This window comes from Danio aesculapii, chromosome 14, assembly GCF_903798145.1.
Source record: "Danio aesculapii chromosome 14, fDanAes4.1, whole genome shotgun sequence".
Classification (NCBI taxonomy): Eukaryota; Metazoa; Chordata; class Actinopteri; order Cypriniformes; family Danionidae; genus Danio; species Danio aesculapii.
In genome coordinates this window covers 12,580,399-12,602,852 of record NC_079448.1, presented here as the reverse complement: position 1 = coordinate 12,602,852, position 22,454 = coordinate 12,580,399, and the positions used below count along the sequence as shown (strand labels likewise).

Here is a 22,454-nt window from a genome sequence, read left to right as displayed (position 1 = left end):
TAAATGTTACTTGAGAGACATGCATGATTCGGTGGAGCCTTACTCAAGAGTCAATCTGCATGACCAACAGCACTGGCTCCTGCAGATGGACCGATGCATACTAATGCTGAAGAGCAACAGTGAAAATGATGCCAGAGGAGACCGTGTATGAAGCGTTCAGCGGTGGAAATAGTGGCTGTTTGGTTTTTGAGAATGCTTAAAATGCTTTATTTGTGTCAGCTTTGTCACGCATTTTAAAATAAATTCATGAGTTTTATTAAACTTTGCAATGCAGTAAAAAAAACATACAAAGTCTGTTTGTTTGCAGATTTACCTATTAAAAAGTTTCATGAAAAAAGTGTATGTTTGTTTTAAAGAGAAATCCATGTAAATGCATGTTAATAAACACATACATTTGGTGTGTTATGAGTGTGTGTTTACTCAAGGGTCACTTGAGAACAATCAGGGATGGTGAGGGTCAACAGAAGACACTGAGGTTTGGTGAGGGTCACGAAAAGACACTAAGTGTTGGCAAGGGTCACTAGAGAACAATCAGGGATGGTGAGGGTCAACAGAAGACAATGAGGTTTGGAGAGGGTCACCAAAAGACATTGAGGTACGGTGAGGGTTTCCATAAAATACAGAGAGTTGGTGAGGGTCTCCAGAAAACACTGAGGGCTGGTGAGGGTCATCAGAAGACAGCGAGGGTCACCAAAAGACACTAAGGGTTGGCAAGGCTCACTAGAGAACAATCAGGGATGGTGAGGGTCAACAGAAGACACTGAGGTTTGGTGAGGGTCACCAAAAGACTTTGAGGGTATGGTGAATGAATCATTTTGTTTAGTGATGGGCATCTGCTGCATAAAACATATGCCAAAGAAATAAAGAAATTGGCAGTTCATTCTGCTGTGGCAGTCCCAGATTAACAGGGACTAAGCTGAAGTGATCAAGTCAGTGCAGTTGTTAATGTTAAATACAAGAAGTGGAAAAATACACAAATTATGAAATAAATTTCAAAATAATTATTTCCTTAAATTTTTTATTCATTCATATTTGTGTTTTTGCATATGAAGACATTTTCCTAGTTTATTCTTTAAAAATGTTTTAGAGTTACTGTAAATGTAAACTTATATGTTACATTAGACTTGTCTAGGCAGAAATTCTTCAGTACCATTTCATCTTTGTTTTCTTACAATGTAGTCCAAACTGATCCAAAATTATAGGCAGGCTATAAACAATGCTACTTAAAGTTACCAAAAACAGTTTGCATTTTATTGCACATCCAACACTTATATACACAGATCTTATAACAAAGGTTACATTAATTTTATTACTTGATGGAGCCTATAACAACTTTTTAGTGCAGGTAACATTAGATGAAGATACATTTTCCAACATTTATAAAAGCCCCATGTAGTAAAATTGATATATGCTTTTTGACAATTAAAAATGATTATTATTTTAAAAATTATTTTATTTTATTTTTAGGTCTTTTATTTTGAAAAGCGACAGAGGCAGCAACAGGAACTTGAATAGGACAATGTCAACATTCTGGTCCAGCCAGTCAGCAAAGGAGGGTTTATTTAGTCAGCTGCATCTGGACAGGCCTCTTCTCATCACTTACTTAACTTAGACCGTGTCTGGCTAAAATAACAAAAGCTGTGCGGACAGCACTGCCAAATGATGGACTGATCGAGGAGCTCAGGTAGGAGAAATAAAGCGGCAGAAATTACATTGCAGTCAGTGAATGAAGACTCGCTGAATAGTTTTATTTATGTATGTCTGCAAAACAAAACAAAGAAGAAAGAAAGAGAAGAAAAGGCGTTTACAAACAGACTGTGAGTGCTCGGGTGTTTGTTTGCTCCCTGTTGCGTTGTTGGTCAGTTTGACGCAGTTTTGTTCATTTATGTGTGTTTGTTTACTAATGAGTGTAAGTTTACTTTCTGTTCCGCCGGTCAGCTGTGAAGGTGACACGAGTGAGCAATGACAGAGTTCAGCTTCATATTGATTGATTTTATATTCGCACATTTAGACCTTCACCTTAATAATATCATTTCAGAAAAGTATTCTTTCCAAATTCTAAATAGGAAAATCATATTAGCAACCAATGACTATCAAAGTACAACATTGTTCACAGTCAATGAAATAGTGCTAATGTTGTTTTGTAGTCAAACTTGCATGCTAATTCCGATCGAATATCCAAAGTAACGTTAGCGTGTCACAAATTGTCACTGTTTAAAAAGGAATGAATGTGTGAATATAAAACCAACTTTACCTCAAGCTTCCATTAAAGAGTTTCCATGAAAAGCAGTCAGTAATTTAACTATAAAAAATCATTTAATGCATTAACGTGAGCCAAAAAGAGATCACCCGAAACGTTTGACTTATTTGGTATGGGTTTGAGTGAAATGTTAATATTTGTTTCATTTTAAAGCTCTAATTACTTTATTATAGAGATCTGTAATCGTAAAATAACAATTTGTCAGAATAAAAAATGTTTTCATTTATTGTTACCTGTAAATTTCATTTACAGAGTTATTCCACCACATGACAGCATTTTATTCATACATTTTATTTAAACTATTAAAAAAATGTCTTAATTTTTCCTAAAATTTCTAAAAAACAAAATAGTATAATATAATTATTAGTAGGTAACAGAATAAAAAAAAGACATTTTACTCAATCTACAAGTCATAAAACAAAAAAACTGCAAGAAATTAGTCTGCCTTGACCCAACTTCATAGAGGTAAAGTTGGTTTTATATTCGCACATTCGGACTTTCCTCTTAATAATATAATTTCATAAAAGTATTATTTGCAAACTCTAAATAGCGAAATCATATTAGCAGCCAATGACTATCAAAGTACAACATTGTTCACGGTCAAATAAACAGTGTTAATGTTGTTTTCAAGTCACACTTGCAGGTTATTTCAGACCGAATATTGAAAGTGCCGTGGTAAACAGTATAGGGAGTGTGTCACAAGTTGTCACTGAACGAATGTGTGAATTTAAAACCAACTTTACCTCTATCCCAACTTCTACTTCATTTTGTAAGTGTGTGCTCCTTTCTTAACAAAGTGCTTAATTATCAAAAAGAGGAGAGTTTTTCAAGTGAAATATTCAAATATTTAAATAGTGCTTACTGTCGCATGGGAAGTCATCAAGAACCATCTGTTGATCAAAGGGGATTCTTTTAACCTCATCTATTTTAAACAGTGAGTGCTCTCACTCGTAAGTCAATCAAAGATCTGGGAATGGAGGGGTAACACCCTATTGTTATGCCTAATTTACATTTAAGGAGAAACCATGTTGAGTGAGTCTACCAAAAGGTCTGGGATTGTTCTTAATCAACATTCAAAGAGAATCCTTATTAACATGATCAAATGGGAAGAAACTGTATAAAATGTCTGAACGGAGAATTATCAGGGTTCATTCCAACTCAGCTGAATTCGAAGTGCTGTCTTCACTTTGTTACAACTATTCTGGAGTTTTCTTTTAAATGTCCTCATCTTTTTTTTTATTTATTTTAGTTTTTTTATTAATAATTTAAAGTTTTAGTTTTTTTAAGTCATTTAAAATATGTTTTAAACAAAAAAAAAATAAAATGAAAGAATGATATTTCCTCTTATCAAAAAAAGGAGAACAGTGTTTCATACATTTGCTTTTTTGAAAAAGAAAAATTAACTCTGTAATTTTCAACATCACTTGTCATTTTCTTTGTCTTTTTTTCTTTCTTCAAGGCTTAAAAATGGACACATCTCTGCTTGAATCTCAGCTGTCGGCCCCAGCATCACCTGTTCCTCCAGCGTTCTCTGTGTCTGGACACAACATTCATCCAGTGTCTTCTTCTTCAACACCCAGCCCTGTTTCTTCAGCCATGACACCGCCTTCACATCTCGCCTCACAGACAGGTCGATCCCAGCTGAACGCAGCCAGCAATTCCAGCACTGCCTTTTCAGGACAATCAGCGTTTCCTGCTCAGGGTACAGATTCACCCCACATTTACCAGCTCACAGTTTGCTAAACCACCACGTTTAAATTAGCGCCATACATTGTTTCATCCGGTCAAGAGTAGTCAGATGACTTCCACATTGGTATTCCCCAAGAATATCTTGTGTCATGAGTCATTGTGTTCGTTTAGTTCAGCTATTCTAACACACAGGCACAAGTGTTCTTGTCAGAGGAGCTATTTCTAGATATCGGAAATCCTTTGTTATTAGCAAGTTAGCTACACCGATGTCTGTTAAAGGAATAGTACATCCACAAATTCTGTCATCATTAACTAAATTTACTTGTTCCAAGCTTAAATGAATTTCTTCTGATGGAAAATGTTTTGAAGAATGCTGGTAGCCAAACTATTCTTGGATCTCTTTTTTCACTCTTATAGAAGTTAGTGAGGACCATAAACTTTTACGTTATGTGCAAAAGAAGTTATTTTGTGGGTATTTTACTTCTGAGTTTTTTCTGTTGGGGACAAAAAAAGAAGAAATAGAAGGGGAGAAAAGGGTGAGTAAATTTAGATGTCATTTATGGGTGAACTGTTATTCATAGTTACATTATTTGAAAGAATTTTCCAGGCCTGTCTTTCTCTATAGTATGTCGAATCAGTTGATCACTTTCACGATCACCTTTTGTGGTATTGGTGCCCTTGTCATCTTTAAAGTTGTACGTAAACCTTCCTTTGTCTCTGTGATAATGTAGAGGTCTGAGGGGCACTGTTTTGTTGATTAGATCAGGGTGGGTGAGACTCTGGAGAAGATCTTTCAACTATTCATTTCATACACTAACTGTTCTTTAGTCAGACTTTTACAGTGCATCTGGCAAGATCTCAAAGCAGAATCCAGCTTGAAATCACCTGGGGCCTCATGTATCAATGCTGCGTACGCACAAACACTTAGCGTACGCCAGATTTCACGCTATGTTGGATTTATTAACGATGAGATTTATTAATGTGAGAATGTGCGTTGGTCCACGCCAACTTCGTGTCTGGTGTGCGTGCATTTCTTGTGTGTGTTTGTTTTATTTCCATTGGCGACTCCTAAAGGCAATTATGTTAATTTGCACACTACAAAGTATGGCACCAACAAAGTATTCTGGCAACTGGTTCTTTCCAAAGGGAAATGGCAGACCGCTCTGGGTTAAGCCAGTCATCTTTGAGTGTGCAATGGCAGCTGCATGGGACGGGATCATTCGCATGTTTAGCAGGTATATAAGGTTTCCATACCATGCAGTTGACCAGCCAAACATTAAAGCGCAATTTGCAGAAATCGCAGCGATCGACTGCACGCACATTGCAATAAAGGCGCCATCTGAAGATGAATTTGCATATGTGAATCGGAAACATTTCCATTCAAGAAATGTGCAAATAATATGTGACGCTCAAATGCGCTTAACACATATTGTGGCCTTGGTCAACCTATGATTCATTTATCCCCATAAACAACATAGATAGGATGAGGCTCCAAGGAGGCCCATTCTCGCACTCGGTCAGTTGTAGAGCGGGCGATTGGGCAGCTGAAATGCCGGTGGCGCTGCCTTGATAAGAGTGGAGGGGTGCTGCTATACCGCCCTAACAAAGTGTTCCTCTAATACATTTGTGTCTCCCACAGACACGGATACTACTCCAGACAGTAAAGTGTCGCCCACAATTGAGGCAACTCTCTCCTCAAAGGGTGTTAGTTCAGCATACCCTGTTCCCCCGCCTCTTTGGTCCACACTTTGACGGTGCACCACTGTTTTCCTCTTAACCTGCACCTTTACATCGGACCATTTCACACTCTAGTTTTGTTTTCCTTTGTAACTAATTCCGGAGGACAAACTTGCAAATAACACAGTTTTTCTCCAGTCTACCTCCGATAGGAGCACCTCCAATTCACATTCTGTGAAGTTTCTCTTCTTGCTTGCTTTTGCCATTGCTTTTTCGTTTGGTTTTGCCAAAGTGGAGTCATTACCATATTAATAAGCGGGAAGAGGCAGGGAGGGGTTATGCGCTCGTGCACGTGCGCTCAGTTTCATGTTAATTCGGATGTACAAAGAGAATATGCGTGGGATTCCGCGTACGCAGGGTTTCATACATCTGATTTTTTTACTGCGTACGCACATTTACAGCTTTGTCCGTACGCAATGTTTTAGTATGAATTCAACGCAAGTCTTTGTACATGAGGCCCCTGGTCTTTGCTGCTGAGTAGGGCTGCATAATATATTGTTTTAGTATATCGTATTGCAGTGTGCACATCCGCAGTAGTCACATTGCAAGCTATGCAATGTCTGGATTATAGTGTACCAGGAGCTACAGAATTGTATTTAATTACTGTATTTATAGAGAATTTATACAATTTAGAAAAAATTGTTAAGATATTTTGTCTTATTTCTAATCCAAATATTCAACTTTTAAACTCAAAGCGAAAATACGATTATTTTACTTACCCCACTGAAATATAATTTAGCTTGTTTTATGGGAAAACATCTTAATTTTGCCTTATTTCTTCTGAAAACTTTTTTTAGTACCTTGCACTTACGATTTCATTGTGTATCTTTATGAATCCCTTATCCAAAGAGCACCGACACATTAACTACTCCTGAAACACTTTTGGTTTGGTTTTGGATCAAAACAATATTTTTTTATTTGATCTAAGATTTTTTAGATACTAGAAATGAGACAAAGACAAGCATTTTTGCATTGTAACTATTACATTTCTGTACCAGAATACTGTTAGACTCCCCAGAAAACCATCAAAAGCTCTTATTCAATCTTGCAAAACTGTATTCATGTCGCAATATTTATTGCAGAATAATTAAATATCACAATATCAGATATTTTCAGTATCATGCAGTCCAACTTCTGAGATTACAACATACACAGCTACTGTATCAAATATCAATCCACTGTCTATGCGACAATGATATATTGACAGCTGTCTTTATTTATATATATATATATATATATATATATATATATATATATATATATATATATATATATATATATATATATATATATATTTTTTTTTTTTTTTTTTTTTTTTTTTTTTTTTTTTTTCCAAAAGAAAAGATTTCTTTTTCAAGAAATCAAGAACGTGCACTCAGCTTAGACACAAATTATAAAATGCCTGAACACACGGCCTGAACAGTCAAATAAGGTGGTGTGTGCATTCACTGCTGAACATCTGATTTGAAAAGCAAATGCATGTTTTTTTTTTTTAAGGGGAAATCACAGAGGAGCTGAGCATTGATGATCTTAAACAGAGGGCAAAGAATGGAGACGCCAAAGCACAGACAGAGGTCAGAATGCTGCAAATAAACAAAAGCATGTTGTATCTCTAAAGTAATTAAAATAATTTACACTTGTGTTGTTGGACAGATTGGTAGATATTACCTGAGACTAGCCGAGCAAGAAGATGAAGAGGTGAATGCTGTTACTGCTGTAACATGGCTACTCCAGGCAGGCAAAAATGGAAGAAAAGATGCAGTGAAATTGCTACAGCGCTGCCTGCATGACAGGAGGGGTAAACATCAGACTTCTTATTGTATCTAGATTAAAACATGGATCTCTTTCTCTGTAATTGCAAACAGTCTTTGGAGTAATTAGTTACAAAGTTTTCTAGTTACTGTAATTAAGTGACTTTTCTCCTGAAATATAAAGTAAGGGATTATGTTTTTATTATTAGATCATTTAATTACAGCTACTTGTCTTAATTATGGCACATAAATTCAACAGTTGTATATAAATCAATTCAGAGAAGCAGAGTAATGTATAATTTGCAGAATAATTATATTTTTCAATCTTACAAATATTTAAAAATAATTTTTGTCTTACAAATTATTTGAGAAAATAGTTCATGAAATTTTTTTTTTTTTGTTATTTAGGTTTTTTTTTTCTTAGGTTTTTTAACTGACTAATTTCTCAACTAATGAAGATTTTATTTGTCTAAAATTATTCTTATTATGTTAAGAAACAATGAACTGTTTTAGAAGTTTATGCAAATATCTGGCATGTATTTTTTTTATACATATATTGTTTAAAATTACGTTTTTTTTTTTAAAGAAAGCTTAAAGGTCCTGATATATTCAAATTTTAAAATCAAAATTTTATTTTTTTTTATTGTCCACGCATTGAAATTTGTGTGGATATTTAGTATTTAGTCAAGTAAGTTGACTAAGTTACTTTTCAAAGTAATTAGAAAAGTAATTTAAAGACAATTGCAATTATGAAATGAGTAGTGCTAGGCAAAACTTAATCATGATTAATAGCATTAAAAGTAAAAGTTTGTTTTGACAAAATATATGTGTGTTATAATGTATATGTGATACACACACATACACCGAAACAAAACTATAGAAGACAACTTTGTTACATAGATATTTAAATGTGTATATACAATTTGTATCATATATTTTATATCTAAATATAAATAGTTTCTCAAACATATACATGCAAGTGTGTATTTGTATATACATAATAAATATAAACACCAATATTATGTCAAAACAAACTTTTATTTTGCATTTTTGCCCACCACTAGTCATTAATAATTAGCAATCAATGACTTTTTGATGTAACTTAACCAAACCTGCTTGCAATTAGACTGACTTTGTAATAAATGAGATGTTGTGTGTCAGGCATCACAGCGGAGAACAGAGAGGAGGTGTGTTCCCTGGCATGTGAATCTCGTTTTCAGCGCAGCGTAAGGAAAGCAGCTCTGCTCATGTATTGGAAACTCAATCCAGAACGCAAGAAAAACATCACGGCCTCTGAACTTCTGGAAAATGTGAGCCAGCTCAACACAGGTAAAACATCAGGAGTGTGCTGTTGTGATGAACCATCTTTAGAGATGCAAACTTGTTACCTTCCAGAACAGATATGTCATTGTAGATCCAAAACAAGTCTGACTTGTTCAAAATAAGGATAGGGTGCTCTGTGTGGATCCTGCCGAAAGATGACACTGAAAGAAATCATGAATGTAAGATTTGATGTCTGTGTGAAATTGAAATTTACAATGTTTATTTCTCTACCTCACATTGTTCTTCTTTAGGTGAACCATTAATCTGTGCAAGTTAATCTACTGAAAGCCTTTTATCTTTTGTAAACTTTAATCAAAGTCTAACCATTTGCTTTCATGTTTGATGTAGCGGTTCTTAACCACACCCCTCTTACCGTTAGTTTGTTATGAGGAAATAGTGCACAAAAAAGAAACCCCCTTACTCATTATTCTATTTCAGTTGGAAGTAGGTCAACATTCTGAAATACAAGTTTCCGCAACTTCTGGTTCATGTGGACTTTAATTGGCATAATTAACAATATCTGATAGGAGCAAGGTTGATAAATCAGGAAGGAAGCGGAGATCTAATGAACTTTAAATAATTTAGTTAGATAAATTAACATAAAACAAAGTGCGGATGCAGTCTCTCACGGCGACTACCGCTAAACTAAAAGCAAAACAACACAAAGTGTCCAGGGTGGTCCACTCTCATCATCCTCTGTTGTCCCTGTCATTTATATTTCCACTCCTCCATGAGACTTGAGACCGGTGCGCTAACAGGTGACGTTCATTAACACTCGCACGACCGCTCTCTGACATTGATAATTAGCCTAACATGGAACACTTTGTTGCCACTATTTCCACAGAAACTAAGAGTAGCTAGTGTAAATTTTATTCCAAATACAACTTGACGCTACTAACCTTATAATTTTGCTAACAAATACAGGTTTAGGTTGACTACACTATACTGGCATGTACCCAGCATACTTTACAAACTTTTTACCAGATGTTTTGATCAATTTAATTTAGACAGTGCTTCAGATTTTTCAGTATTCAACATTCATGAATATTTTTTCAATATCAATTGAAATAAATTGAGCCATTTTATTTAAGAGAAACATCTAGAAATGCACAAACTAACAGTAATGATTGGACGTGATGACGTTAGTAATATATGCAAATTGACGAATGATGTAATCTAGCGAGATTTAGCGACTTTTCGGGCAGAGCTTGGCGCCTTTTCATTGAAAATAGTTGACAACACTGGTCTAATGGTCCAAAAATGGGCTAGCCGTCAGACAGACAAAAATTTGCATGCATAGTGGTGTTCATGAGGGTTTTTGGGTGAATGAAGGAACAGAAACTGCTACAATTTAATAAAAAAATCTTAATTTGTATTCTTTATTTAAACAAAGGGGTTTATGTATTTGAAATGACATAAAGGTTATTAAAGGATGCATAATTTTGAGGCTTACTAAACCTTTGACATGTGATGTGTCCTCCTGTAGATGGCGCTTCCAGCAGCCCTCTCTCCAGCCCAATACAGAAACAAAGAAAAGTTTTGGAGAGTTTAGTGGCAAGAGATGGTGAATGCATTATTATATTTCCTTTAGAGTCTATTTTTGTTTTATACTGACATTATGTATGTGATAAAAAACAAATATAATAACCTGAATTTGTGTATTTGTGCTTTGGCAGAGACTGATTGTATTGGTGTAGAAGAGTTTATTGAAAATACCAAACAATACGCTGAGGGTATTTCACCAACCATGGAAGGGGTAGCAGGGGATGATGATGACGATGATGAAGAGCCAGTAAAACATCCAGATGAACTGCCTTTGCACCAGAAGGTGATCTTGTGTTTTTGCTTGGATGTTAAAACTTGCTGTACCGATTCATTGTGGGCTACCTATGTAGTCAGCTGTCCACACAAATGGCAACCAAACGGTAACCAAAGTGAAACTGATTATAATTGTGAAATGTTCTTTACAATCATTAAGATTGAATGCGAACAAACTGTATAAAGCACATTTTTATTACATGAAATTCTAAATTAAATGTTATATAAATTTTGCAAGTAAATTTGAGCTTGTGGTGAATGTCATGTGTGTAATACAAATGTACATCAAAATAACATCCTCAGTGTTACAGCCTTTCTATATAAGTAGTTACCTTGTTAAATACAAATACAGGGATTGTATTTTAAAGTTCAAATCTGTATTTTAAAGAGTCAACATCTTTAAAATCTGAATATGTCATAATAACAGAATTTATGCTTTTTATAATCTTAATAATTTGCATTTAATTGAAAGTGCAAGCAACTAATTTAAGTACATCAAGAATTTTCTCAACCTGCCCTTGTTTCAAACCAGTTTTAGTTGTTTTTTGTTTTGTTGAGCTAAAAAAAAAGATATTTTAAGGATGTTAGAAACTTGTAACCGTTGGCATCTATAGTGCGTAAAAACGAGTAATACAGAAGTCAATGGTTACAGGGTTCCAACTTTTTAAAAATACTTTTTTATTTTTAACAGACAAACAATCTTAAGCTGGTTTGGAATAAGTCATGAGTGAGTATCGTTTCTATCCAACTATTTTTAGTTGCAGTTTTGATATGCGCATATACTTTTTATTTGATGAGAAAAGATGTGCTGGAAACACTTTTACTGAACAAATTCTTCTGTGCACATAAAAAAAGGCAATGTGATTTTGTTATAAAAGTTCATATGATGGTAAAAATGTGTGTGAATGGATAAACCAGCAGGCTGAGCACACTGTAAGACATCTAAAATGGTCATTGTTTTGGTCATTCTTAAACACCTTTATTAGTGTTATTATATCGCTAAATACCTCCAGAATTGTCAAGAGTGTCTGTGCTCCGCATCTCATGTCTTCGCGTCTCAAGTAATTTATTAATTAAAGAAAAGATTGATGCAGCTTCTCCTACAGCAGCAGATCTATCTTTACTTTTAATATTTGGTGCCAGTTAATCAGGAAGTGACTATTTTGTTCTCTTTGACTTGTTAGATAAAAACACTGCTTTATTTGCATGTTTTATATATGATATTCCAGTTATTCCATACATTTAATTTGCATCTTTGGATGGAAGCATAGCTAATGATGGCATTATTTGATGGGGGGGGGGGGTAAACTCTTTAAATCGGAGTGAGTTTAATCTTAACAAATTTAATTTAGGGTTTTGTTAAAAAAGGTATTAATCAACATGTATATGGGCACAATAAATATGATAAATATGCTTAACAGGCTTGCTTGACACAAAGAACATATTTTGATTGTTAGGATTTTCTCAATTGTGGTCAAAAATGTATAAAGGAATGTTTTTATTTAAATCCCTAACAAGTATTATGGGTTTAAAATTACAACATACATATTCAGCTTTGGTTTAGCTATCTCCAGGGTTGGGCAAGCTACTTGAAAAGTGTAGTGAGCTAAGCTAATAGCTAAACTAGTTAAAATGTAGCTTACCTACACTAAAAGCTACACCCTGGAACATGTAGCAAGCTAAGCTAAAAGCTACTTTGCAAAAGTAGTTTAGCTACATCTAAGGTATTTTTGCAATTTTCATTTTTAAATCGAAGCAACTTAAATTATCATTCATATCTTAGTGATCACTAAAACTGTCAATGAATCATATGAGGCTGAATTGTTCAGTTCAACAATATTTTACCAAACAGAAACAAATTATAGTATATAACAGCAAAAACAAAAAATCGAATAAAACCAGGTGTTACGCATTTAAAATACTACAGTAATGTATAGTAAAGGGAAATATTTACGAATACGCATTAAATTACACTAACTTACATATTGTACTATCATTAATAACTATCATGAAATAATAGTAATTAAAGCAAGCAAGTTTCTTGTGTCAGCCCAATGATTCATTTGCGACGTCACCGACCAGAGCGAGAGGTGGCAGTAACGCACCAAAAAGTTTGTTGTCAACCATCGTAAAACCGGAAGAAGAAGAAATCGTCATTTTCGCCATCATATGGATTTACCTTCATCGGCTAGACACCGGCCTCACAGCTCCATGAATGTTGGTGCTGTCACTTATTGATCTGCAATCGGTTAATGTAGCTTGTGTGGACGCTACTGCGCTACTTGACAAAAAAAAAATAGCTTCGCTACTGAAAAGCTATTGGATTTTTAAAGTAGCGATGCTACCACCACGCTACTGAGAAATGTAGTTAAGCTAGTATGCTACTGCCCAACACTGGTGATCTCTTTAATGAAATACAAAGTGTAAGGCCCAATTATACCCCTTAGCCCCCCTCCTTAACCGTTTTGCGCGTACACATGAAAGGGTAGGGGTGTCTAAATTCTCTTTAGCTTGAAGGTGTAGAGCTAAGGGGAAGGGCTAGATAGCCCTTGAAACTGAGAGTTTTCAGGACCACACCCGAAACCAAGGGGTACAAAATGTCCCGCAATACACCAGCTACAACAGCAGCATGGAAGTCAGGAAATGCAAATTAGTATTTTTTCGTCATTATTATGAATAATTATGACAAGCAAGCATATGTTTTCATACATTCATAACACCGTTCTTGTATTACCATCATGCTTTAAAAAAAACATGCTAAAATAAAAACCACTAAATTTCGCTATCTATAATGCCTAATAATAACTCCTTTATAGCAGTCCCACTACATACTTTCACATCTGACAATCGAATACCCTCTCAGAAAAGTCTAGTGGCTGGGAATGGGCTTTTTACAGTGCGTTTACATAGATGAATATGGCCGTACAGTTACAAGCTTATTGCCACATTATATCATTAAGATAACATTATATCATTGCCTTTGGTGATTTCCTGAAGATAATTACCAAAAAAATAATACAACTGGAATAATTACAGCAGTCATGATCATCTGTCTCATATAAAGTAAGAGATTGCGATGACATACCTTAACACTCTGTTTCAAGGGGAATAGGCAGGAGTAAAAAAATAGAATTGGGATATTGCCTAAATGTGCTATTGACTGCTAATATTTAGATATATAGCTCACCATGTTTTGAGGCACAGCCAGCAATTCAGTGTAACAAATATTGTTTTTAGTTAACAATATTATCTTTATACCTACAGGTGTTAAAGTTTCCTCTTCATGCAGTGTTGGAGGTGAAAGAGGTGTTGATTGACTGGGCATCGCGTGCAGGCATGCAGTGGATTAGCGCCCTTATACCTACTCATCACGTCAATACCCTCATCTTCTTCTTCATCATCTCCAACCTCACCCTGGAGTTCTTTGTCCTCGTCATTCCCCTAATTATATTCTACCTCTCCTTTGTGTCAATGGTCATCTGCACCTTACGAGTCTTCCAGAACAGCAAGGCATGGGAGAACTTTAGAGCGTTGACCGCCATGTTGTCACATTTTGAGCCGGGGATTGACCTGGAGCAGGCTGAGTCCAACTTCACATGGAATCACCTTGAGCCATACCTCTATTTCCTCCTTTCTACACTTTTCCTTATCTTTTCGTTTCCTGTGGCTGACAAGTCCTGGTTGCCATGTTCAGAACTGGCTATGGTTGCAGTCTTCTTTACTGTAAGCAGCTACTTGAGCCTGCGACCAACTGCACAACAGCATGCCAAATTTGCTTTGCTTTCCCAGGTTGCCGCCGCCATTTTTACATTCATTAATCAGCTGCTGGGAGGCTGGGTGGGTCGTATAATTGGCGGCGCTTGGTTCAGCATTCGCCTTGGTGACTGGTTGGTAATGCATGTAGGTGTGCCTTGTGTTCTCTATCTCTACCTCTTGTTCTTGTGTACCCGTATGGCCACTGCAGGTGGTGCACGTGGCACCTACTGTGTGCTTCTTCCCAACCTGGTGTGCTTCATCTGGTGTGAAGTGTCTGTTACGCTGCTGCAAGAGTCCACTGTATTGGGGCTAATGCGCTCAGTTGTGGGCTACCTACTTTTTTTCTTTGCTCTGCCCGTGCTGTCGCTGGCTCTAGCTGCTGTAATGCTGGCTCAGCTGGTGCAGTGGTTCCTTGCCCTGGAACTGACTAAAATGATCGTAACAGTGTGCATCTGTGTCCTGCCTGTCCTGCTTCGCTGGTGGACTCGTTTTAGTGTATCGCCTTTGGCAGTGCTGCGCTCTTTGCGTCGTAGCAGTGTGGTGAAGTTGATCCTTGTGTGGATTTCAGCACTGGTGCTCTTCAGCTGGTTCTACGTGTACCGTTCAGAGGGCATGAAAGTATACAACTCCACCCTGACCTGGCAGGAGTACAGTGACCTGTGCGGTCCTCGTGCCTGGAAGGAGCGTAACATGGCACATACTCAGATACTCTGCAGTCACTTGGAGGGACACCGAGTGACATGGGAGGGCCGGTTTAAGTATGTTCGTGTCACTGAGATTGAGAATGGGGCACAAGCTGTCGTCAACCTTCTTCCAGTCTTAATAGCGGACTGGGTCCGATGTCTGTATGGAGAGGAGTACCCTGCCTGTGACGAGACTCAGACGGGACCTGCTGAACCTCTGTGTCAGCTCAAGACACTTGCAAAGCACAAGTGTCATGTCAAACGTTTTGACCACTACAAGTTTGAAGTGACCATGGGGATGCCCCAGAAGGGGCGCAATGGGGCACAAGATTTTGATGATGCCACAAAAGACATTGTATTGCGGGCAAGCAATGAATTCCGGCGAGTCCTGCTGGCGCTCAGCTCAGGCAGCGTGGTGGAGTTCAGTACAGTACTCGAGGGCAGACTGGGCAGTAAATGGCCAGTGTTTGAGCTTAAAGCCTTGCACTGCAAGACTTGTGCCTCACCTCTTCTACCAATACGACGACAGGTCAAGATCGAGCAGGATTGGAGGGTTAATGCCAGAAATGCCTTAGCATTTGCCTTCAATTTTGTTTTCCATCCTCTACTTTCAGCCGAGATGGATGCTACTGCAGCTACTACAGAAGTATCTGTCTAAAACTGTTAAAGGACATTTGGCATACACTGCAGTATTAGACTGAATTTTTATGTGCAAGAGACTGTTGAAATTTGATGAAGTGCTTTTGATGAAAGCATGATCAAAACGCCAAAGGGGTTGTCATCTTGTTTTGTCCATTTCCAATATGAAAGTGAACAATGATGCGATCAGAGATTCAATTTATCCAAGGGATCCACTACTCTACACATTTGATAGTTCTTTTTTTTTTCCAACACACTCAGTTAATGGAGCTCTCTCCTAATGTGCTGTTGATCTAAATCAGTCTAGTTAAATAGGCTGCTATATATACTGTCCAGAGTGGTGGCTCCTTAGAAATGAAATTTAAAACCACTGCTGTAGAAAGCAGTGTCCAATACTTTTAGAGCAGTGATGTCTAATCCTACTCTTAGAAGGACAATGTCTTGCATATTTTGGCTCCTAACCTAAATAAGCACACATGAAATAGCAAATCAATTTCTAGAAATACTAGAAACGTTCTTACAGGTGTGTTGAGGCAAGCTGGAGCTGAACTCTGCTAGACAGGAGATCACCCTCCTCGAGATCATTTGGGTCATGTTCCTGCATAGTTTAACTGCAGTCTTCTAGAGTACACCTACATGGGATTTACTTTTTTACATTCGCTGGTACAGGTGTGTTTATTTAGGATTAAAGCAGGTGTGTCTAATCCATACCTGCCAACATCCCCCTTTTTTTCTGGGAGTCTTCTGTATTTCAGACCCATCTCCCGCCACCCTCCCGTTTTGTTATTTCCCCTGGAAAACTCCTGTAATTTCACCTTACTTTTAATACCAAAAAGCTACGTTTTGGTACCTTAACTTTAGTATAGTATACGATCATAGTGGCAAACAGTTACAAACACCACAGTACAGTTACTAACCCAGACCTCAACTGTAATTCAGACAAACACACACCGCCGCTACACCCCTTACCGGTCGCCCAGAATTTCAGAGACAAATGTTGGCAGGTATGGTCTAATCTTGCTTCTGGAGAACAACGGTCCTGCACACTTTAGCTCCAACACACTTTCCTGGAACATTCCAATCAGTACGAATTTTGATCAGCTGATTAGTGTGTGTAATTTGGAGCTAAACGCTATAGGACAGTGGTCCTCAAGAATCAAGCATGGATGCCAATGAGTTAAAGATAAACGTTTTGGGCAGGGGTCTACCAGGACCAGATATGGACATCTTGGTGAGACAAGTGCCAAATAAAATACCACTACAATTCCTGAACTACTTTACAAAACTGATTCAAAACGTATGTTAACATCCTGAATATCGTGAGGAAATGTGAACCGATGCCAAAATTTCTAAAAAAGCTTCTACAGTGAGCATTATATGCACTTATTTCCCCTTTTTCACTGATGTTGAATAGATGATGCTATGTCTAATTTAGTTTGTGTTTGGAAAACAATGTTTGGGTGTGCCTTGGAATTAAGTAACTTGCATTTTAGGACAAATAGAACACAGTTGAAGATTTCTGTGAAAATGCTGGACAATACAATCAGTCGAAGACAGTCTTAAGTTTAGGATTGTTTTTTATATATATATATATATATATATATATATATATATATATATATATATATATATATATATATATATATATATATATATATATATATATATATATATATATATATATATATATATATATATCTTTTTGGGATTTAAGAAGACCTTTCAAACCCTGAGTATTTCTGAACATAGCTTTAAAGGTACAATCTGACTACTACATTGCACATTATTAAAACATTGCCTAGAGTTTGAATATGTCCTGTGTGAACATAAGCACTTTTATAAATAACATTTGCAGTACGATAAATATGTGAATGTGCTTTCATTTGATTATATAACAGTCAACACTGAAGTGCCACTTATTATTTAACATCCCTATACAGCCAGAGAGAAAACACCCACACACATGCCTGCATATCAACTCTGTTCTCTCCATTTACTCGCAGTAAGCCTATTTTGGCTTTATGTCTTGCTACGATTTCAATCTGTATTTCATCACGTCTTAAAGAGATTATGAGTGGACACATTTGACTTGTGCCAATGAATTGCCACAAAAAACTCTAGCAACTGTTTAACAACGTTTTAAAACACTCTGAATATCAAAACAGTCACATAACACCCCATAATAACGGCAGCAAGTTTTAGATGAACAAACACCATACATATTGTTTTAAGAGGATGTATAAATCTAGTTTGTGCAATGAGGCGGCAGTGATTTCAGATGTTATGAACCGTACAACCATTAGATGGCAGTATAAATGTATCTCCTGAAACCTGAATGCACTGCTCAGAAAAAAATAAAAACATTTAACCTCTGCTTAAAATGATAATTATTAAAGTCTCAATCCAACATCCTTTTCAGGCTTTGTATCAAGGAGTGTAAAAATGTAATCTGACTCGAATGTCGGGTATCAGATTTAGCAAATAGGGCAGAGTCAGGATATTGCCATTGTTTTAAATCTATGCAAGATGTCTAATATTTAATTGATTTTTTTTTAATAAATACTGTATGACATGGTGGTGTTTAAAATGGTGCTTTTCTATAATTAGTAGTAGCAGTAGTAGTAGTGATGCTGACTTTAGCAAGCAAAAAATATATATTTTTAATGTTTTCTGTTATGTAGGACACGGAATGTGTTTTTATTATTACATTTAGAGTATGCATAAACCTTAGGATCTGTTGAAACCGTTCTGGAAGCTTAGGTTTGTCAGCCACAGACATCCTTAAAACCATACTTTTTCCAGACATCCTTTTCCCGAGTAACTAGAAGAGTTAGAGTGGCTGGCAGACAAGTGGCTTACTTCATCTGAAAGCCAGTGATACAGGATCAGTTTCTGAGTTTAGAAAGGAAAAAAATCCTACAAAAATACACAAACCGATGGCACCAGCTCAAGCGCAGGATTACCTGCTCAAACCACAAATAACATCCAAATGGACTGATTTCCCCTTCTACAATATCACACTGAGCTGCTAATGTTTTTATAATCATCATATATGATGATACCGAATCCATTAATGGTATGAAATAATATATATAAAATTAAACATAATCAGAATAGTCTAAATGGAAAATATTGGATTTGATCAGTTATATTTGGAGAGAAAATGAATATGCCCTCAGCACAAAAAGTGGTCTAATTTCATTACATTGGAGAACTTTCAGGCTGTTAACTGTTTCAAACACATTTGAGGTGCATTTGAAACTTTGCATTTGAAGCATTGCTTAGAATAGTTTTGTATTTACAAATAAAATATATAGTGCAGGAAGCCCTTTCAATATAAGAAAGAAAATAAGCTCTGCTGTTATAGAACTAATCTAAATTTGAAACCTATGGTTATTGAGGCCTAAATCGGAAAAAAAGAAAAAGTGAAACTATAAAACTATAAGAACCTCACCGCCAAGCTTCTCATTTTAGGGCATGATGCTTGAAATGAATCCATTCGGGTCATGCTTCACCCTATGTAAGTGAAGGGGAGTTTAGGGATGTACATCAATACACAGTGCTCATGAACGCTCACTCTATACTGACACTGACTACGCTTACATGGACATCAGTAATCAAATTATTTGCCTTAATCTAATTTAGACAATAATAAGATAATAAGAAGAATAATAAGGCATTTACATGAGTTGCTTTATTAATGTTCCTTTCATGATCCCGTTTTACATGTTATAGCACACAATTCGATTAATGTCATCACGTCACCACGCTATCAGCATTTCCTCTGGAGTTTCATGTAATTTCAGGTGTTTCATTTTTTATTTGTCGACTTTAACTGCGGTTTGGCACTTTCGCTTTCATCCGGGATCATTTCATGCATGCCCCTTGTGACAAACGAGATATTTTATATTACGTTATCGATGCTGTAAAAGCTCCCTTATGAAACTGAAAATAGTCGCATCAATCTTTCACTGGAAGATTTTAGTGGCTGAACAGCACTTCTGTGTATTTAGCCTATTTGTAAAACAACAAAATCTACATATGTTTCTTTACTTACCCAGATAAAAAACAAAAAAAAAACAAGATCTCATTTACAAGGGTGACCTGGCCAGGAGGTCTGAAACACACAACTCATAAAAAATAATAATAAATAAATAAATAAATACATTTAAATAAAAAGTAAAGATAATATAGAAATACAGTTTAGTTGTTCAGCTATACCACAATACAATATGTTAACACATACATTGAGAAATGGACTGTTGTTTGTTATAAAGAATAGAGCAAAATTATTTGATTGGGATGAGCTCAGACATTTTTAGTTCAGACTGGAGAGTATTCCAGGATGAGGGGGCAGCATGACAAAATGCCTGCCTCCCCATTTCAGTTAGAACCTGGGGAACATTTAACATTCACTTGAACGTAGGGCATACTGGCTTTTTGACCTATGAAGAAGGGAACATACAGTAAGTATAAAGGCACCAGTCCCAGAAGAGCCTTGTAGACCAGAGTCATCCAGTGGGTATACCTTCTTACATTCAGAGAAGGCCACTCAGCTTTGGCATACAGTTCACGATGGTGAATTAGTCTACGACAGCCTGTAACAAAACTCAGAGCGCTGTGATAAACAGAGTTTAAAGGCTGAAGGCATTTGGTTGAAGCATTCATATATAAAACATCACCAAAGTCAATGAATGGTAAAAATGTTGCAGACACCAAATGTTTACGAGCTTTACGCGATTACAATACTTTTAAAACATAACTTTACCTGTCTAAGAAATACTTCAGCCATAGTGTCATCCTTTCTCCAGTGTGCAAAAGTAGTCCAATGTTGATTCAGCATTCGTTTTTACCGCTGTCACTCGTGTCCATGTGACCATGCGCAAATGGTGGATCTACGTGAACAGGGGTGCGCAGTTGTACAAATCTACATTTGTTGACAACAAGTTTGGGCTACTTATCAGAATTATGGGTATTATCGGTCCGTTAATTTTTAATTGGATGAACATTTTTTAGTCTTATGCCTTACGCAGAATTTTAAAAAATCAATATAAAGACATTTAGATCATTCACTTTAATCATTACTATTAAACTCTGAAGAGACTTTCAACCAGCACAATAAAAAATGTTTCTGAAGACAATCACCTACAGTAATGCGTCTTTAATATTCTGATTGCTGCATCACAGACACCAATATTTTAACAACTTTTTTAAATGAATAAATAATCACTTTCTGGCCATCGGATATTAGACAATTTTATATATATATATATATATATATATATATATATATATATATATATATATATATATATATATATATATATTTGTAAACATTTATTATTACCATTTGTTGATTGAGTGCTTGGACCCAGAAGCCACTTTGCATGACGTCACATTTAACAAGTAGATAAACCACTTAAGTGGTTGAGTGCAGTGTGAAACATTTATTCATTTTCTCAGTAAGTTTGAGTTAGAATAATAAGCAAAATTTGTAACTATAAATGCAAAAGACTTTCAAAGCAAATTAATAGTGTGCATTGATGCCAGAAGAAATGTAGCCTTGATTTGATAGTTTATCGGTTAAACTATTTAACCGAAATATACACATTCTACATCACATCTAAATTGCAGAGAAGTCTATCCTAAAAAATATAAATAACTCTAAAAAACAACAAAGGAATTAAAGGTCTCGTAAAAGACTGACAGATTATGTAGAGAAGCCTCGTTATTGCAAACACTTGTGTAATTATGTTGTCCATCATTGCTTCCCAAAATGGCTCTTGCTTGACCTACATTTCCAAAGTTTTTGTTTTCCATATGTGGATAAAGTAGAGTTTGGCACCTAATTTGTTCTTAGACCATTAAAAAACGCTTTACAATCCAAGTAGACCATTTAAAACTGTTATGTAAATATTTCAAAAGAGTCTTGAGGACAGTCTGGAGGGTTTGGCGGTGTTTCAGTCAGTGCCACTCTAAAGCTGTCTTGAGTGATTTAGTTTACATTTGTAAATTGAATCCACACCGCCTCACTCGCATGCTTGTAACATCGCACGTGAGACACAACTGACCTCTTTCTCAAATGTTTTCTGCTGGTCTTTCTTGAACTAGTGGGCCACACGTGGGTATCTCTGGAAAACGCACGTGAGATGTTATGATCACGAAAGAGCAGACTGATTTTCCACCAGTTATGCCAAAACTGTGTAGGTATATTTTTTATGAGCTGGCTTTACAATCTGGTAAAACCAAATTCCATCCTCGGGTAGTACCAGTATGATTATATGAGTTTGTTGAACTCCTCTTGACATCTTGTCTAGCCCAAAGATGTGGGTTATATTTTTTCGCCTGAAGTCTGGGTCTTCTAAGGAAGGCAAAGCTTAAAGCGTTGTTTATGTTTCGTTGTTTAATAGACTTCAATAGATTTAGCTTTAGCTCCATCCAGACAAAGTTGCAGCTAGGTTTGTAAGTTGTTATTCAGATAAATTATGCTCTACAGCTTGCCATAAGCAAATAAGAACTTGAAACCTTTTATCAGACTCACAATGACCAGTTCTTCTAGCTCAGCAATCAGGACTGCTTACAATGATGCATCTACACAAGAACTGTTGTGGTGATCTTGAGCGTGCCTCCAGTGACTTTGTAGCTGCCTGTCGCTCTGGGTGGCAACCTGCTGCAAACACAGGTCTGTTTAGGTCTACAGGACGGAGAATACAACCAGCTTCTGAGCAAGCTGAGAGAGGATCACATGAGCTCTACTGGTGGTCCTATTGGCTGTCGTTCAAGAAAGTCACTCTTTCA

The 22,454-nt window shown here is 36.3% G+C and overlaps 1 protein-coding gene across 1 annotated transcript; it reads left to right on the top strand.

The window, feature by feature from the left end:
- The first annotated feature begins 1,543 nt into the window (after nucleotides 1-1,543).
- On the top strand, nucleotides 1,544-17,246 carry wfs1b (Wolfram syndrome 1b (wolframin)). Its single transcript, XM_056472406.1, has 8 exons — nucleotides 1,544-1,684; nucleotides 3,720-3,962; nucleotides 7,184-7,260; nucleotides 7,340-7,484; nucleotides 8,599-8,766; nucleotides 10,247-10,324; nucleotides 10,437-10,588; nucleotides 13,843-17,246. Exons 2-8 carry the CDS (start codon nucleotides 3,728-3,730, stop codon nucleotides 15,673-15,675), a joined length of 2,688 nt encoding a protein of 895 aa, XP_056328381.1. The 5' UTR covers nucleotides 1,544-1,684; nucleotides 3,720-3,727; the 3' UTR covers nucleotides 15,676-17,246.
- The last annotated feature ends 5,208 nt before the right edge of the window (nucleotides 17,247-22,454 follow it).